General features: G+C 46.2%; 2 protein-coding genes and 2 non-coding genes across 4 annotated transcripts; 2 read left to right on the top strand and 2 right to left on the bottom strand.

Annotated features, from left to right (window-relative positions):
- The first annotated feature begins 949 nt into the window (after positions 1 to 949).
- LOC103647391 (UDP-glycosyltransferase 90A1) lies at positions 950 to 3,405 on the top strand. Its single transcript, XM_008671933.2, has one exon. The coding sequence runs from the start codon at positions 964 to 966 to the stop codon at positions 2,512 to 2,514; it is 1,551 nt and encodes a 516-aa protein (XP_008670155.2). The 5' UTR covers positions 950 to 963; the 3' UTR covers positions 2,515 to 3,405.
- A 6,684-nt stretch (positions 3,406 to 10,089) lies between these two features.
- On the top strand, positions 10,090 to 10,162 carry TRNAK-CUU (transfer RNA lysine (anticodon CUU)). The gene has a single exon. It is a non-coding gene; the product is annotated as a tRNA-Lys (tRNA).
- Positions 10,163 to 14,198: 4,036 nt separating this feature from the next.
- Positions 14,199 to 14,271, bottom strand: TRNAK-CUU (transfer RNA lysine (anticodon CUU)). Its single transcript has one exon. It is a non-coding gene; the product is annotated as a tRNA-Lys (tRNA).
- Positions 14,272 to 16,059: 1,788 nt separating this feature from the next.
- LOC103649130 (UDP-glycosyltransferase 90A1) lies at positions 16,060 to 17,834 on the bottom strand. The gene has a single exon (XM_020549356.2). It carries the CDS (start codon positions 17,640 to 17,642, stop codon positions 16,200 to 16,202), a length of 1,443 nt encoding a protein of 480 aa, XP_020404945.1. The 5' UTR covers positions 17,643 to 17,834; the 3' UTR covers positions 16,060 to 16,199.
- Positions 17,835 to 20,110: the final 2,276 nt, after the last annotated feature.

The following is a 20,110-nucleotide window of genomic DNA, read 5'->3' on the forward strand; positions in this document are numbered from 1 at the left end:
GTACGTCCGGATGGTCCTCGCCTGGGGCTCGGACGGTCCGTGATGGCGCAGAACGTCGTCTTCTTCGTAGCAGACCTAGATTTTTTTTCTCCTGGGAGGGACCCCGTCGGAGAGAAGAGATCCTAGGGTGTGTCTTGGCGTCGGCAGGCCACCCAAGACACCTCTAGTCGACGTAGAGCTGAAGAGAGGTAAAGATTTGAGGTAGAGGGAGGTTAAACTAAGGCTAAACTAGAGGTACTCCTAATGCATAAGGTAACAACGATGAGTAGAGTTGATTGTATTGATTGTGGGGGTTTAATCGATCGTAGCCCTTGACTCGTTACAAGTCAGTTCCCGATTTAATCCTGCATGTTTGGCTAACAAATCCTGCTAGAATATCATAACCCTAACTGATTCTGTGCACGCGTGGAACGTCCGCCTGCCTATTTTTAGGCTTAACACAGTGTAAAAACTAATCAAATACTACATCCGTTTTCGAATATTTTATTTTTGAATTAAACTGTGACAAATAAAAAAGAACGGAGGGAGGAGGGAGTACTAGTTAACTATCCAAATAATTTCCATAATTAGCATGTCATAAAAAATATTGTTGGAAACAGATCTCTACGCACAGTGTTTCTTTGTGCGTACCTTATCAACATTGCCTTATCTCGCCATCACCACACGTCTATTTCCTATCGTTCTTCCCTGTTTGTGGCTCTCAGGCCGCTTGTAACATTTTGTTTGATTAATATAAATGACACGTGATCTGATGCCCATTTAAAAAAATATATACTCCTGATTTTAATTTATGATCCATTTTACTTTTTATGTAGTTTCATCGCCTCGTCTTATTTAAAAATTTTGTAAAACAAATAAAAATAAATTAAAACTGTACTTAAAATATATTATATATTAAACGATGTAAAAGTTAATAATAATTATAATTTCTTTTGAATAAGGCAAACCATTAGAAAAGGTACCATGACAGGGTACTGTACGTCTGTACCTGACAGGCTCACAGCGACCAGCATCGCCCAGAGTCCCATGGCGTCTTCAGCTCCTGCCCCTGCCTCTACGTTACCTTGCAGCGGAGCCCATGACGCGCAGGCTGAGCTTCCCCACATCGTCATCTTCCCGTTCATGCTCAAGAGCCACACCATCCCGTTGACGGACCTCGCCCACCAGCTCCGACGCCGGCAGATGGCCACCGTGACTTTCCTCACGACCCCGGGCAACGCGGCGTTCGTCCGCGCCGCTCTGGCTGGTGCCGACAGCGTGGCCATCGTGGAGCTCCCCTTCGCCGACAACCTGACCAAGCCGGGCGCCCCGCCGCGCCGGGAGTGCGTCGAGACCCTGGACTTGATGTCCTCCTTGCATGCCTTCGTCGAGTCCGTCTCCCTGCTGCGGCCGCAGTTCGAGGAGGCGCTCGCCGCCCTGCGGCCCCCCGCCAGCGCCGTCGTCGCCGACGCGTTCCTGTACTGGGCGCACACGGCGGCGGCCGCGCGCGGCGTCCCGACGCTGTCGTTCTTCGGCATGAACATGTTCGCACATTTCACCCGCGAGGTGTTCGTGCGCGACAACCCGGCCTCCGTGCTCACCCGCGGCACCCCGGACCCGGACGCCGTGTTCACCGTGCCGGAGTTCCCGGACGTCCGGCTCGCCCTCGCCGACATCCCGTTCCCCTTCAACGACCCGGCGACGACGGGGCCGACCCGCGAGATGGACGCCAAGATCGGGCACGCCATAGCCAGCAGCCACGGCCTGATCGTGAACACCTTCGACGCCATGGAGGGGCGCTACATCCAGCACTGGAACCGGCACATCGGGCCGAGGGCCTGGCCCGTCGGCCCGCTCTGCCTCGCGCGGACGGCCGAGGCGGCGTGGCATCATGGCGACGTGGCCAAGCCCGCTTGGATGCGGTGGCTCGACGAGAAGGCCGCTGCTGGCCGTGCCGTCCTCTACGTCGCGCTTGGCACGACGCTGGCCGTCGAGAGCGCTCAGCTGAGGGAGGTGGCGGACGGGCTGGACCGAGCTGGGTTGGACTTCATATGGGCCGTGAGACCCGTTGACGCCGACCTCGGAGCGGGCTTCGAGGAGCGCGTCCGGGGTAGGGGCGAGGTGGTGCGCGGGTGGGTGGACCAGCGTGCCATCCTTGCGCACGAGTGCGTCAAGGGATTCCTCAGCCACTGCGGCTGGAACTCGGTGCTGGAGAGCATCAGCGCCGGCGTGCCGTTGGCGGTGTGGCCGATGGGTGCCGAGCAGCCGGTCAACGCGAAGCTGGTTGTCGACGAGCTGGGAGTTGGGATCAGGGTGCCACCGAAAAGCGACGCGGTCAGCGGGATGGCCCGAAGCGAGCAGATTGCCAGGGTGACTAGCGACCTCATGACCGGAGAGACGGGCGCCGAGGCCGCAAGGAAAATGTCTGCTCTGGCAGCCAAAGCGCGGGAGGCCGTGGCCGAGGCCGGGTCGTCGTGGAGAGCCGCGGAGGAGCTCATCGGTGTGTTGAGCAAGGGGAACACACCCCAATCGTAGAATCGTCGTTCCGATTCCTTTATCCTTTTTTCCGGCTTGAATGCGTGGTCGGCGAACTCCTTACGAAGCATGTCAGCGTTTGCATCCTTGGCGCCCTCCGCGCCCACGCGAACAGAGTTGATGGAGTTCCATAGCCTCCCAAAGGCTCCGTGCTTGCAGATTCACTGTATGATCAGGACCATCCGGCGTAGTTCGTCTTCAAGAGCATGGAATACACCACGCTCCACGAACTCCGCTCGATGATGCGTTCGACGACTTCCTCCCTGCTGCCGCGTCGTCGATCGGCGAGGAAAGACCGGCTACAGTGAGCGACTTCTTCGTCCGTCTCCATCGCGTCGGCCGTACGCTAGCATCGATCGAACACTCAGGCTCCACCTCGGAACTACTCCATTGCTGGAGAGAGATAAACGCGAACTGGATTCCGCGGAACAACACACAACTGGATTTCACGGAACAACATCATGATCAGCAGTGGCGTAGCTAGATTTTTTTCGTGAGGTATGACATAAGATTTTTTTATAATCTATAATAATTTGGTATACAGTTCAAAATATAAATGCAAGAATAACATATTAATTATAGAATTAGCATTTAAGTCCATAATTGTATACATTAGAATGCAAATATAATATGAAATTATGTAAACATCAAGTGAAAAATAACCACTGGTGTTAGATTTTTTGCTAGGCCTTAATAGACCGGTGGTCCGGTGGGTCGGCTTAGGGTATGTCGTGGCCCATCCGGACCACCCATTAGATACGCTTTTGATGATCAGTGAAATTAAACAAGCAATTAATCAGATGTACAAGGATTCAGCCCTGGCCCTAATGGATTTGGTGCCTCTTTCTCCAAAAAGTTCTAGAATCTTATTAAAGGAGATATGATCATTGATGTTCAGTGACTTTTATGCAGGGAAGTTGGATATCTAGTTTCTTTTTTTGGGGTTATCACATTAATTCCTAAGATTAATATGGATTTCAAAATTTTCACCAAAGTTCTGACAAATAGGTTGTCTCTAGTAGCTAAGGAGGCTATTGGGGGCAGCCAGATAGGGTTTTTATGGGTTTTTTAAGCTGGTGCCCTCAGTTTTGATGGTGTGCTCACCTATACCCTTAGTCGTGTTTTTTGCTAAGTTTTGCCCTTCTGTTCTATAACACTGGAAGGGCAAAACTGAGCAAAAACACGACTAAGGGTATAGGTGAGCACACCATCAAAACTGAGGGCACCAGCTTAAAAAACCATTTTATTAAAGACATGAATATCCTAGAGGGGGTGGTCATATTACATGAAATTATTCATGAGTTGAAGATAAAGAAAAAAGGTCTGATAATGAAAATTGATTTTGAAAAAGCTTACGACAAAGTCAAGTGGAACTTTTTGGAGGAAGTAATGAAAACAAAAAATTTTCCGGATAGGTGGATTGATATGGTGATGAGGACATGGAGAGGAGCAACTTTTTCAAAACTTTCATAGATCTTAGGTAGGGTGACCCTCTTTCGCCAATGTTATTCAACTTGGTAGTGGATGCCTTAAGTGTCATATTAGATAAAGGGGTCGAAAAGGGTCACATCTCTGGGGTCTTAGGAGACCTTGTTCCTAGTGGCATTTCCCACGTCCAATACGTAGATGATACAGTGATCATGATAGATGGGTCTGATAGGTCAATCTTAAACCTAAAATTAATCCTTTATTGTTTCAAATGGATGTCTAGGTTAAAAATAAACTTCAATAAAAGCGAGGTCTTCATCTTTGGTTCAGTTCAACAAGAAAGGGAAAGGATGGCTAATATTCTTAACTGTACCCTGGGAACTTTGCCGATGAAATACCTAGGAATTCCTATTTCGTATGGTCGTTTAAAACCCTCTGTGTTTGAACATATTGTGGGAAAGATGGAAAAAAGGCTGGACCCATGGAATAGTAAACACCTGTCTTCTTGGGGAAGGCGCATTCTAACTAACTCTTGTTTAAGTAGTCTATCAATCTATAATATGGGGTTCTACCTCTTGCATAATAAGATTCACCAGAAAATGAACTTGATCAGAGCTAACTTCTTTTGGTAAGGTGTTGAAGACTCTAAAAAATATCACATGGCAAAATGGGATAGTTTGACCAGACCAAAAGACCAAGGCGGTCTCGGGATCACAAACACTCTTATGATGAACAAATGCTTGCTTGTGAAATGGATATGGAAATTATGTCAAGGATTGGATGATTTATGGTACAAGTTGCTGCAAGCTAAATACATGCACATGAATAATTTCTTTCTCTCTAAGAACAAGGGAGTTTCTCAATTCGGCAAGGCCTTCATAAGGTCAAGCATCTATTTCAATGAGGTGTGACAAACAAGATAGAAATGGGGAAGGGACCCTGTTGTCACACCCGGGTTTTAGGGGTCCAAACTCGGGCGCGAAATAACCACCAGGTGTGCTAGGACCAATTCTCACACATATGATGAATAGTGGTACAGAACGAATGTCACATCTTTACTATATAATAGGGGTTCTGTACAAAATAAATAAATAATTACATCATATGAAGACACGATCCAGCAACCCAAAGTTGACTGGGAGACGACGGTCTAGACCACTCACGAACTCATCACAGCATCCTCCATGCTCCTCATCCTGCGGTACCTGTTTTTGACCGTACCTGTGGGGTGTGTGAGCCAGCAAGAGTGAGCTCACATACGTTTATCGCTCAACAAGTTGTGGGGAATAATGTGCATGAACTCGCCAAAAATGGGAGCTCACGTGAAGTGTAAGACTTACCAAAGAGGATGGTTGAAGCTGAGCATTGCTTTTAAAGTTGGTCAAAATTTTATTAGTAATTACTAAGTATAAGTAAATACCAACCCAATTAAGTAGTAGAACAAAAGTGATAACAACACCCGCAATACAATGCATATGACAAATTGAATTTAGTTCCATAAATTAATCATGTGAGGGTCCAAGCTGTTCATGACCGTGAGCACGGCTGATATACCAGTTTTACACTCTGCAGAGGTTGCACATCTTTACCCACAAGTCGTGTTACTCATTTTCCACGGGGTTGATCGGACCCCATACACCTCTACCAAGGAAGCGAGGCAGGGTACCACTACGAGGCCTTTACAAAGTTCCACTAGCTTCAGAAAACCCGCTACAGTTTATAGGAAGCTCCAGTGCAGGGATCCCTCGCCTGACCGCCATCGCAGCAAAATCAACCCAAGGACCTCCCCACACTAACCACTCCCCAACTGCCCTTGCCCCTTTCGGGTAAGGTAGTCCTCCACTAGCTTTCCTAATTAATCAGCCAAGAGCGTCCCATTAAACCCTTGTGGTAGCACTGTTTTCCCGCGTGGTCGCTCCATGTTCCAATTAACATAATAATCTTAACATGAACAGTAATAATGAACAGATAATAAAAGTGTAATCATGAATAATGTATCTCCATACTCAAAACCACATAAAGCAATAGCAAGTACTACCCAAAAAGTTCAGTGGAATCAAGGTATAAAGATAATCAAACTAGGGTATCCTAAAAGGTCCCATCAGAATTAACCTATGCAGATCATTATGATTAATAAGAACATGACTGGGTAAAAAGAAGTGATCAAGGGCACAACTTGCCTGGGACTCGAGATTCCATGTACCAGGATGATCTTCAGATTCTCGGTACCTCACAGCTATTCGTAGCAATACAAACAAACATGGTATAGGCAAAATTAACATCACACCAAACATAAGCACAAACTGTATAATAATATTCTACGTGATGCTACGAGATCGTAGGTTCAAGAACGACTAAAATCAGAGTTATGGTTATAAAGATATGATTTTCTGAAGTTTTAAGTGATTAAATGATAATAATATATTCTGTGCTATAAATCATGTGAGAAACATATAAAAATAATTGATTCAACTTTAGGCTAGGTAATAACATAATCCTGTTCCAGTAAAATTATAGACACTCCGAATTGAAATACTATATTAACATGTTAACCTAATAAACATAGGGTGAACAAATTAGTTAACTATTTTGAGAACATGTTATATGATAAAATAATGTTACTAAAGTGTAGATAATTTTATTACGAGGCTAATGCAACTGGAACGGGTCAATTCGAAGTTAAAACGTGGAAGATATGCATTAAATAAGATTTAGGATCACTTAATACTAATTTTACTAGCTCCAAGGATCAATTTGTAAATTTCCAGAGCATAAACTGAATTACTTTTACATTCCTTTGGACGACGGGTTGATTATAATAAAACAAAACGCTCTTTAGCAAATTACCGAGGTCGAAGAGGTATCCATCACCAGGGGTCGTTCGATCTGTTTTTAACGCCCGAGATTAGATCCACAAAGTCGTGAACCGAAATCCAGTGTCAGCGGTCAGATCTCGATCCAACGCTCGAGATTAAAGGATCCCGCGATCTGATCTCGGCCAACAGATCTGAGATCAACGGCTATGCTTTTCGATCAGGATTGGGTATTTGAGATTGAATCGTGAGCGCTCATCACCGAATCGATGGCTAGGGCCGTTTCTCCCCCGCACGATCCTGTTCACGCCGGAACGGGGCTGCGGCATCCTGCCCGCGGTGGCAGGCCCACCGGCGAGCGGTGGCTGCTGCGAAGCTATGGATGAGATGAGTCTTTGATTGATGGCTTGAGGTGTTATGGTGACATTATTTATATAGGCTAGGAGGTGGGTGGTTATATGATAGATCTAATATGATACTTATCTGTTACGACCATATCCTATATATTAGGAACTCTAACAAACTCGAACCCAAATTTGTTACATGATAGATCTAATCTGGTACTTATCTGTTACAACCATATCCTATATATTAGGAATTCTAACTTATCTCTTTTATTCCAATAATATTGTTGTTAATTTGTACTAATCATATTAGTCCTTCAATTTAAATAAATCTTAGAATATATTTTTATTTAAAATTTTAAATTAATTTTTTGTGTGTTACACGCGAGCTGAAAAGAGTATTTTCTTAAATATCTTATTGCTATACCCTAATTTTTATCAACTTTACCTAAAGAACGTCGTATACAAACAAACCAACCAAACATACATCAATTCATTATATTAGCTTATATTTATAATTTTTGCTTTCTATTTTAAATTTAAAATTGAAGTCTAATTTAGAGGTTAGTTAAATTTTCTATTTGAAGCATAAATTGCAACAAACAAAAACTCAACATGAATGCAAAGCATTTTTATTAATTAATTTATCCATTTAAACAAATAAAAATTAGTAGGAATAATTCATGTAAGATGTTTTACAATAATAATTATTAAAGAAAATAATTCAAACACATAGCCATATTTTAGAAGTACAATAAAAATAAATTTATAATCTTCCCATATTTATTTAAAAGGATATAATTTCTTATATAAAATCTATATTAAGAGATAGTTTAATTTAATTCTTTTTTGGCGAATAAATCTTTAACACACAGGATAGTTCACATAAGAATCTTTTAGGTAATATATTATTTAAAAACACATTTATTTAAATCATGAAATGAGTTTTCCTAATTTATCCAGAATAGGATTTTGGAGTGTTACACCTGTTTTGGAAAGACATTTGGATGGGAAAGGTTCCTATTAAAATCAAGTATACTAGATTCTTTGACATCTGCAGGGACAAGGATGTGCCTATTTCTGAGTGCTGTGAGAGAGGAGAGTGGAGTATAGATTTGGTGAGGCCCCTTAATGATTCTGATTTTTTTTTGCTTATGGGAGGAGCTACATACTGAGCTTAGGGAGCATAATACCTCTCAAGGGAGAGACTTAGTGTTTTGGGTTCTTGACAACTCTCGCAGATTCACTATAAAATCCCTCTATCCCTCTACAGATTTAGAACCGACGGTGGTGTCAATAACCCCGTGTACAAAAAAATTGGAATTGCAGGGTGCCTTTGAAGATTAAGGTTTTATTTACAATGGGAAAATCCAAGCAACCGTAGTGTTAGAAAAAAAAGGGTGGAAGGGTAGAATGCGATGTTCTCTGTGTGGGGACAAAGAAACAGTTGATCACATCTTTATTCACTGTATCCTTTCGAAATATGTATATTGTTGGTTGGGACCGTGTTCTCAGGTCGGTAGTTAGCCTGTTTAGCAATTGGGGAGTGGGCACCTTCCATGCTGCACGCACCTTTCATCTCTTTATTGTTGCCGGGCTGGTTTGGACCCTTTGGTGTAACAAAAACAAGATGACGATTATGAAAAAATTCCCTAACAATATGACAACGATAATCTATGAGGTCATGTCTTTATGTCTTTTTTGCAGAGTTGGAGCCTGTTACTCAAGACAAGGGAACAGGCGATGCTGGAAGATATATTGAACTCAGTGAAGAGGTGGTTGCGTGAGCAGCATTTGGATGAGGAAAATTACAGTGACATTGGAGTGGAGAAAGTCTCTTCTTTTTGTTTAGAGTTGCTACTCTGTTTAGTAACCTGATGCAGGGGTTTTAGTCCGGCTGAAGAAAAAGGCTCTGACAGCGGTATGATCTGAAGTTGAGATCGTTTTGTTCTCTCTGCAGAGATGTTCTTACCAGTTTGCTAGACACTTTTTAGTCTTTATTGCCTTTTGTATCCTGTTTTGCCTTTTAGTCTGCAGAGATGTTCTCTTCTTTTTGTTTTCAGGTTGTGTGTCCCTTCTGTGCTTGTCGATTTCGTTCAGGAAGGTCTGGCGTCGTGGTTCTTTGATATGTGGTTGTAAACTGGCATCTCCAGTATGTATGTTTGAACAGTATTATTTGGTTTCTTAAAAGCAGAGTAAAAAAAACAGAACAACACACACATGCTGTTCGATCAGATCGACGCGAATCCAAAAGTGGATGCAGACCGGCGACGTTGCATGAAGTGCCCGATCACTCTGGACCTCATGACGGACCCCGTGAGCCGTGACCGTGTGTACTGGGCTACTGGCGGACTGGCCAGACGTACGAGTACGACCGCGAGCCCATGCATGACCCGGTGGATCAAGGCTGGAAGCCCACGTGGTCGGTCACCGGCGAGCGGCTTCGCACCGCCGACGTCGTGCCGAACTCCGCGCTCCGCGTGATCATCGAGCGGATGCTGCTCACTCAGCAACGGCGTCTCGCTTCCGGATCAGGACCCAAGCAGCTCAGGGCACCGTCACGGCGCGCTCGGCAACACAGCCTTGCCATTCGGGCCGGCCGTCGCCGGCCTACATAAAGTTGTCGCCGAGCTCTCGATGGGTTCCACGGCGGAGCGCAGGGAGGCGACGCGCGAGGCACGCAAGCCGGCACGGCGGTGACAAGGTAGGTGGTGGACAGTGGACTGGTGTCGTCGCTGTACACGCTGGTGGCCGACGGCCTGATCCGTCGTCATTACGAGATGGACGGGCAGCCGGCATCGGCGGCTTCAGAGGCCCGCGAGCAGGTCGGGGCGGGAGCAATTTTTAGACCATTTGTGGTTTTGGCGACGAAATTTGCTGCTTTGCTTTCTGACGACGGCTCTGCTGCGCTGCGAGCTTGAGATCGATAAAATTGTTGTATGGATGTTTAAACATGATACAATTAAAATTATCACCATCATTGACATGAAGCCCGTCTAGCTCAGTTGGTAGAGCGCAAGGCTCTTAACCTTGTGGTCGTGGGTTCGAGCCCCACGGTGGGCGGAATTATTTTTTATTCGTCCAAATTTTATTTTATCTGCCACCGAACGGAGATTTGCTTATTCATTTGGATTTCGTTTTTTACAATTGGAGAATTAAGCTTTGGTCACTGAAGATTTGTTTATTCGTCTACACTTTTTTTTGTTTGCCCCCACTGTGGGCGAAGTTGTGAAGGCTTCTTTTTTTTATTCGTCCAGATTTCATTTTATCTGCCACCGAACAGAAGATTTGCTTATTCATCTGGATTTCGTTTTTAACGATTGGAGAATTAAACTTTGGGCACTGCAAGGCGCAAGCACAGCGGATCCGCAAGTCTAGATTTGATTTATTTGTCACTGAAGGTTTGATTATTCTTCCGTATTTCAGTTTTTAGGATTGTAGAATGGTACGTACTAAGCTTTGGCCATTGAAGGTTTGTTTATTCGTTTAGATTTTTTGTTTGCCTCGCAAGCACAGTGGATGTGCAATAGATTCCTTTTCTTTGCTCAACTAGCAACCTGGGATCACATTTTCGTTTTGTGCTTTCAAAAAATGGTTTTGTTGACCAAAGTTTGACTTTTACAATTTTAAATTTGAAATCGAAATACTCTAAAAACCGGACCAGTTTTCATATCTCGCTCTACATGAGGAATGGTAAATTTTATCGAATTTCGCCGATATGCATGCACAACAGAGCTGCAGTGGAATCAGGCATCCGGCACGCATCATCACATCACATATGCTACGGTGAGTGCGTTGCCTTCGGACCTGATGTCCTCGTGTATTATCCCCGCAAGCACAACTTTGAATGAGGCACAACGCTAGTCGTCAACGAATCCAAAGCTGACAACGTAAGTGTGTTGCCTGCGGACGCTCTCCCTAGCTCTTTACAGTACTTTAGAGCTTAATATATTTGCCTAGAAAGGGATTCAAAGAAACTGAAGAGGATTGAGCGAGAAATAAACTAATTTCTCTCTCAAATCCCTTCTAACCAAAAATTATCTGAGAGATTGTTTGGCATAGAGGTATCGAACCTATTATGCATAAGGAAAAAAAATTTAATCGAGCTCATTCATCCATTCGGGATATTATTAAACGATCATTTGGAGTGTTGAAAAGAAAGTGGCAAATCCTGTACAAGATGCCACCCTACCCAATGTTTAGGCAAAAACTGATTGTGGTCGCTAAAATGGTACTCCATGATTTCATCCGTGACAAGAGTGAAGATTTGGATTTTGCTCGTTTCGAATGTGATCCTGATTATGTTCCTACAATACTAGGAAGATACAACAAATGTGCCGCATGTGCCAACTATGGATGCTTTCCGTGATGAGTTAGCCACCGCTCTAGCGCTTGCTTGGAAATAGAATTGGCAACTTGTTGACATTTCAATATGTACTGCCAACTTCACTTGTCCTTATTATTTATGAAACACATGAATACATGATTCCTGTGGTGGACCTTGACATGCTTCATCTAACCAAACCAGTTCGATGTTTGATGGTGTACTTTCCTACAAAATTAATCTAATTAGCGAAGTTTATTTTAACTTAAAATAAAACTGGCCGTGCACATCACGTCCTGGGCACATCGGGCCATCATAAAAGGATACAGGATGATAAACGAGTGTATCCCCACTTTAAAGATTGTTTTGGGCTCTTCATGGCACACACATTAGAGTAGCTCTTCATCCTAATGAGAAAGTGAGGCTTGCAGAGAGGGTGCAAAGTCAGGTTTTAACACTAACATGTTCCTAGCATATCCGATGTGGCACCGGATAAAACACCAAACATGGTTTACAGATAGGGTCCAAACTTAGGTTTTCAAACTGACACGCACCTGCCATGTCCGGTGTTGCACCGGATGCAACATCGGACAGGGCTTGTAGAGAGGTTGTAAATTTGCGTCGTCGACCTTTATACTCACTGGACATATCTGGTGTGCCATCGATACCTAGAGCCAATGGAAACTCTGCACTATTCAGCTGTAGGCACCAGAAGTATCTGGTGCGTCACTGGTGGCACACATGGCACACAAGATGTCTGCACAGTAAAGAATAAATTGACAGAAACTACCCGTTGGTACGACACGACATATTAGGAGTGGAGGTCATTTTACACTAAAATATCAATTTTGTGAAGATGGAGTTAGGATGTAATCGAAACACTTGAAAATACTCGCCAATTGTATCGTTGAAGGCTTGAAGCTTCTCTATGGTGGATCAGAGTTGCAAAATATGGAGCAATGGGGTGCCAAACAATCTACGAGGGCCTTTTTGGTTAGAAGGGGTTTGAGAGAGAAATTAGTTTATTTCTCTCTCAATTCTCTCCAATTTCTTTTAATCCCTTTCTAGGTAAATATATTAGGCTCTAAAGTATTGTAAAGAGCTAGGGAGAGCATCCGCAGGCAACACACTTACGTTGTACTTTGGGTTTGTTGCCGACTAGCATTGTGCCTCGTTCAAAGTTGTGCTTGCGGGGAATAGACAAGGACGTCAGGTCCGGAGGCATTGCATTCACCTTAGCATATGTGATGTGATGATGCGTACCAGAGGCCTGATTCCACTGCCGCTCTATTGTGTATGAGTTGCTAGCTAGCAGCGTTTACCTTCTCGCTCGGTATCCGACGAAATTCTATAAAATTTATTGTTCTTGGTGTAGAGCAAGATACGAAAACTGGTCTGGTTTTAGTGTATTTTGATTTCAAAATTTAAAATATAAAGTTAAACTTTGGTCAACAAAACGGTTTTTTGGAAAGCACAAAAACAAAATGTAAACCTCGGTTTCTAGTTGAGCAAAGAAAAGGAATCCCTTGCAAATCCACTGCGTTTGCGAGGCAAACAAAAAATCTGGGCGAATAAACAAACCTTAAAGGTTAGTTTGGGAACCCATTTTTCAAAGAAATTTCTATTTTTCTTTAGGAAATTAGTTCATTTTCCTTAGAAAATTAGGAATCCCTTGGAAAAATGTAGTTCCCAAACTAGTCCTAAATGGATAAAGCTTAGGAGATATTTGTTTGAGATTATTGTTGAGCACTATTTATGGTACTGTGCATGTCCGGACAGTCCGGTCCTGAGGACCGAACGGTTCGGCCTACAGACTGTCCGCCCTTAGACACGTACAATCTACGATTAAATCGAATCAGACGTAACTAATCTCTTTTACCGCGTGTATTTATCTATCTAAACCCGTCCAGACTTTTTCTATATATATATATATATATATATATATATATATATATATATATATATATATATATAGGTATGACCGATTGCAGACTTCAACAATTGAACTACAATCAATATATCTTTCATTATTTATCTTTTACCCTAGGAGTAGACAATAACATAGCTTTCTCCCTTTAATCTTCACCTATCTTCGACTCTACATCATATAGAGGTGTCTTGGGTGACCTGCCGATCTCATGACAAACCCTAGGATCTCTTCTCCTCGACAGGGTCCCTCCCGGGAGCGAGATCCAGTGCACGCGCGGACCGTCCGACTCGTCAGCCGGGAACTCTTGCCTCTGTGCCAGATCACGGACCATTCGGCTCTCGGTTGTGGACCATCCACGCTGCCACAGAGAACCCCACCATCGGTACACATCGTAATGATTGGCGCCTAAATCGGCGCCAATAATTATAATCTACCTAGATTATATAATCCAACAAATTTTGATGAACAGATTATAATCACAAGCAAAAGCAAACACCCGGTACGTACCATTCTCCAATCCTAAAAACTGAAATATGGAGGAATAAGCAAACACCCGGTACGTACCATTCAGTGACAAATAAATCAAATCCTGACTCGCGCTTCTGCAGTGCTTGCGCCTTTTGGGCAAACAAAAAAACGAAATCCGGATGAATAAGCAAATCTTCACTGGTAGATAAAATGAAATCGTACCATTCAGTGACAAATAAATCAAATCCTGACTTGCGATTCCGCAGTGGTTGGGCCTTTTGGGACAAAAAAAAACGAAATCCGGATGAAAAAGGAAATCTTCTGGTAGATAAAATGAAATCTGGACGAATAAAAAGAAAACACTATATAAAAAACTTCGCCCACCGTGGGGCTCGAACCCACGACCACAAGGTTAAGAGCCTTGCGCTCTACCAACTGAGCTAGACGGGCTTTGTGATGATAAGTGTGGTAATGTTTTATACTTTTTTACTTAAACATCCATAAAGCAATTTTCGCGGGCCTCTGAAGCAGCCGATGCCGGCTGCCCGTCCCTCTCGTAATGACGGCAGATCAGGCCGTCGGCCACCAGCGTGTACAGCGACGACACCAGTCCACCACCTACCTTGTCACCGCCGTGCCGGCTTGCGGGCCTCGCGTGTGGCCTGGCCTCCCTGCGCTTCGCGGTGGAACCCATCGAGAGCTCGGCGACAACTTTATGTAGGCCGCGGGCGACGGCCGGCCCGAATGGCAAGGCTGTGTTGCCGAGCGCGCCGTGACGGTGCCCTGAGCTGCTTGGGTCCCGATCCGGAAGCGAGACGCCGTTGCTGAGTGAGCAGCATCCGCTCGATGATCACGCGGAGTGCGGCGTTCGCCACGACGTCGGCGGTGCGGAGCCGCTCGCCGGTGACCGGCCACGTGCGGCATCCAGCCTTGATCCACCGGGTCATGCATGGGCAGATGGACTCGCGGCCACACACGGTCTCGATGGATCGTATTTGCAGTAGTTTTAGTAGCTGTTTTTAATCCGAAGTAAATAGCCCCGACATCTCGAGAAGGAGGTATATAGTGAAGAAACTATTGCATTCTAACCCTAATAACCTTGCAAATCGAGATGCTTCTGGATCTCAACGACACCACCGTAGAGGAGGTGATCGGACGACTACGGGCTGTGTGGAGCAACGAAAGACGTCCGGTCATGTCATCTGGCTAAGATGGTGGAGGTCATTTTCTCCTCACCGATCGAGGAGTGATTCATGCGCTTCAAGGCAACCGAGAACCGACAGAGGAAACAAGTCTGGATCGAGCTCTGACGTGAAGCCATAATCAAGGCACGGTCGGATGGGCGTGGCCGCGGTCGGAGGGATCTGACTTGTTTGTTTTTTTTTTCTTATTTATTCCAATTGAGTTGTAGGGGAATGAAAAAGATTAAGAAGAATTTTAACTTGTTTTTGTTTATGATTTAAACTCACTTAATCTCATTCAATCCATATTGATCAAAGATTAAACCGAACATGCCCTAACCTGGCTGCTATATACGAGCCGAAGTTCTGATAGGAAACAAACGAATCAGAAAAATACGATACAGCACATCTTGATCGGACTACAAATACAGCCCTAAAAACAGGATAAAGGAATCAGAACGATTCTACGATTGCGGTTTGCTCCGCTTCCGCTTGCTCAAAACACCGATGAGCTCCCCCGCGGCTCTCCACGACGACCCGGCCACGGCCTCCCGCGCTTTGGCTGCCAGCGCAGACATTTTCCTTGCGGCTAGAGATGGCAATGGGTACCCGAAACCCGATGGGTTTTTACCCCATTAGGGTACGGGTTTGGGCCAATTTTCATAACCGTGGATTTGTTAATGGGTATAAATCTGTACCCAGCGGGTTTATGGGTACGGGTTTGTTCCTATAGTACATAAACCCGTGAACCCGTGAGTTTTTTAAACCCGACCAAACCTAGTGCATATTGTCATTTTATTTTATAAACGAACAAGAAACTTGTTATTCCTTATTTGCTTCATAATTTTTAACAATTGGTGAATGTATCAGTAATCGGTGAGAGTGTTGCTTGCTTGCTATTATAGTTTTTACTAGCGTTATATATGTGGTGGATGGATAACTTAGTGCAAGGTCACTTAATTATACAACTTATTATTTGTATTTCATTCTCTCTACTAATATTTTTTATACCAAATCATGAACTCGTTGTTTATTACATAGATTTTGGATCATGATATCATTAATCATTATGATACTTATTGATTATGAGAAGATAATTATATTGCAGATGAAACACGCGGGTAACCCATGGGTACCCGTTAACCCGATGGGTACGGGTTTGGTCAAAATCTCAAACCCGTCACGGCTACGGATTTTTTAATGGGCATAGATATTTTTCACGGGTACGGGTTTGGGACGGCAAAACCCAGCGGGTTTGTATCCGTTGCCATCTCTACTTGCGGCATCGGCGCCCGGCTCACCAGTCATCAGTTCGCTAGTCACCTTGGCAATCTGCTCGCTTCGGGCCATTCCGCTGACCGCGTTGCTTTTCGATGGCACTCTGATCCCAACTCCCAGCTCGTCGACAACCAGCTTCGCGTTGACCGGCTGCTCGGCACCCATCGGCCACACCGCCAACGGCACGCCGGCGCTGATGCTCTCCAGCACCGAGTTCCAGCCGCAGTGGCTGAGGAATCCCTTGACGCACTCGTGCGCAAGGATGGCGCGCTGGTCCACCCACCCGCGCACCACCTCGCCCCTGCCCCGGACGCGCTCCTCGAAGCCCGCTCCGAGGTCGGCGTCAACGGGTCTCACGGCCCATATGAAGTCTAACCCAGCTCGGTCTAACCCGTCCGCCACCTCCCTCAGCTGAGCGCTCTCGACGGCCAGCGTCGTGCCAAGCGCGACGTAGAGGACGGCACGGCCAGCAGCGGCCTTCTCGTCGAGCCACCGCATCCAAGCGGGCTTGGCCACGTCGCCATGATGCCACGCCGCCTCGGCCGTCCGCGCGAGGCAGAGCGGGCCGACGGGCCAGGCCCTCGGCCCGATGTTCCGGTTCCAGTGCTGGATGTAGCGCCCCTCCATGGCGTCGAAGGTGTTCACGATCAGGCCGTGGCTGCTGGCTATGGCGTGCCCGATCTTGGCGTCCATCTCGCGGGTCGGCCCCGTCGTCGCCGGGTCGTTGAAGGGGAACGCGAGGTCGGCGAGGGCGAGCTGCACGTCCGGGAACTCCGGCACGGTGAACACGGCGTCCGGGGTGCCGCGGGTGAGCACGGAGGCCGGGTTGTCGCGCAGCAACACCTCGCGGGTGACATGTGCGAACACGCTCGTGCCGAAGAACGCCAGCGTCGGGACGCCGCGCGCGCCCGCCGCCTCGTGCGCCCAGTATAGGAACGCGTCGGCAACGACGGCGCTGGCGGGAGGGCGCAGGGCGGCGAGCGTCTTCTCGAACCGCGGCCGCAGTAGGGAGACAGACTCGACGAAGGCCGGGAAGGAGGACATCAAGTCGAGGGACTCTACGCACTCCGGGAGCGGCGGGGCGCCCGGCTTGGTCAGGTTGTCGGCGAAGGGGAGCTCCACGATGGCCACGCTGTCGGCGCCAGCTAGCGCGGCACGGACGAACGCCGCGTTGCCCGGGGTCGTGACGAAGGTGACGGTGGCCATCTGCCGGCGTCGGAGCAGGTGGGCGAGGTCCGCCAGTGGGATGGTGTGGCTCTTGGCCATGAACGGGAAAATTACGACGTGGGGAAGCTGAGCCTGCGCGTCATGGGCTTCGCTGCAAGGTAACGTAGAGGCAGGGGCAGGAGCTGAAGACGCCATGGGAGTATGGGACTCCGGGTGGAGCTGGTCGCTGTGAGACTGTAAGGCACAGTTCACAGTACTTTTACTGGTGGGGATCTACGAAGAATGGCGAAGCAAATTCTGCGGCTGGTCATCCTCACATACGAACTGGATCCACATGCGAGCACGTGAAATATCCGTGTTTAAAAAAATGTTCACGTGCCCATCGACCTGTTGCAGCGACTATGTTTTTCTTATCAAGAAGTCACGACCTTTACTGCAGGGTAAGATGGAGAAAACCTTGAACTCCTGCTGCACACCCCAGCTATACCATGTGAGAAACTGGAAAGTCAAACTAAGAACATAAAAAGTGTTACTTAATCCATCTAACTAATTCAGCTAGAGATCTTTTCACAATAAGTCCAGAACTAGCAAGTACTAATTCTTTCACAAAGTTTTTGAATTTGAAGTGATTCGGGAGAGTTTGGAGGCATTGGAATCGGAACCTAAGAAACAGGGTCGCCAGACCAATGGTTACGATTTGATGCCTACATGTGGGATGATATTTAAAGGCATAATTGTCAAATCTTGTGAATGGGGTTGTCAGGCCATTGCACCTTAGTATGATAGTATGCAAAACTAGAGTAGAGAGGTTTTGGTAGTATTGGGCTGGTCGACAGAGTCCACTGAACTAAACAATGCAATTATAGCAGTTATGGTTCTTTCAGCAATGACATCATACCTTATATACAGAGTGACTATCAGACCATTGTGCCCTAGTTAGACGCACTCTAGAGTGTGAAAAGAGAGATATTGTGAGTATTGATCTGGTTCGCTGAGGGGTCGTTAGACCATATGCTCCTATAACACACTCTAACGACTATATCTAAAATAGCGAGGTTACTGTGACCATTATGTCTCATTGGACCAATGTCGATGGTCTGATCCTCATGTGTTGGGTGGTTGACGCCTGTGATTTCAACAAGAGTTCCTATAGTGAAAAGTTGTATAGTTGGGATGTCCATTCTATCTCTCTTGGCCATTTGATCACCTAAACAAACCCTCTAAAGTGGAAGGAAGAGCCTTTGTCTAGTAAGGAACTTGAGACTTGACAACCACATAATTAGTGGCTTCGTTAGTGCATTGAGAGTAGCTATTGTACATCTCCTGTTAAAACTAGCCTTTGATTGGTCAAGTGAGAGTTTGTGCTTGTTACTCTTGGTGTGATCAACATCACCTAGATGGTTTTGGTAGTGATGGGGAGTTCGGTGATCACCTAGAGAGCTTATGGGTGATTCACCTCGTTGTACATAGTTGGGCGGTTCACTACGTTGGAGTGGCCAAAAACTAGCTGAAAGGATCACGATGCCCAAGAGGGGGGGTGAATTGGGCTTTTCTAAAAATCAACACTAATTAAAACCTAAGCAAGAGCTAAACAAGAGCCCAACTTCACCCCAACAACTAGCACTAAGAAAATAATACTAGAAATGTAACAAGGCTAAAACAGTGCTTCAAATACTTGCTAAACAAATACACAAAGTAAATAGCTTGAATTAAGTGCGGAATGTAAAACAAAGTTTAGAAGACTCCTCCAATTTTTCCCGAGGTATCGAAGAGTCGGCACTCTCCACTAGTCCTCGTTGGAGCACCCGCGCAAGGGTATCGCTCCCCCTTGGTCCTCGCAAGAACCAAGTGCTCACTACGAGATGATCCTTTGCCACTCCGGCGCGGTGGATCCCTCGAGACCGCTTACAAACTTGAGTCGGGTCACCAACAAGATCTTCACGGTGATCACCGAGCTCCCAACGCCACCAAGCCGTCTAGGTGATGCCGATCACCAAGAGTAACAAGCCATAGACTTTCGCTTGACCAAGAGAAGCCTAATGCAAGTGGTGTGTGCTCTAGGTGGCTCTCACTAGCGCTAATGAGGAACAAGCGCGGATTATGATTCTCTAATCTCCTCACTAGGCTTTTGGTGCTTGCAATGCTCTACCAAAGTGCTGGAATAAATGTGGAGTGCAAGCCATTGAATATGGTGGGTGGAAGGGGTATAAATAGCCCTCACCCACCAACTAGCCGTTACAGGAAACTTGCTGCGCGATGGCGCACCGGACAGTCCGGTGCGCCACCGGTGCGCCAACGGTGCGCCACCGGTGCGCCAACGGTCACTTCCAACGGCTAGTTCTGACACAGAGCCGTTGGACTCATGGCGCACCGGACAGTGAACAGTCCACTGTCCGGTGCACACCGGACAGTCCGGTGCGATGTCCGGTGTGCCACTAAAATTCATCTCCGAAGGCAGCGCTCTCGGGTTTCTGCGACTGGGAAGGCTCTGCTGTGAACCAGCCTGGTCCCACCTGGCAGAGGGTGCACCGGACAGTCCGGTGCACACCGGACAGTCCGGTGCCCCAAAGCCAGAAACCCTAAGTCTTGTTTTTCAGCTGATTTTCAAATCGGTTTTCGCTCTAACTTGTATGTGAGTTCTAGAGTGACACCTAGCACTGTGT

This window comes from Zea mays, chromosome 2 (assembly GCF_902167145.1).
Source record: "Zea mays cultivar B73 chromosome 2, Zm-B73-REFERENCE-NAM-5.0, whole genome shotgun sequence".
Taxonomy (NCBI): domain Eukaryota; kingdom Viridiplantae; phylum Streptophyta; class Magnoliopsida; order Poales; family Poaceae; genus Zea; species Zea mays.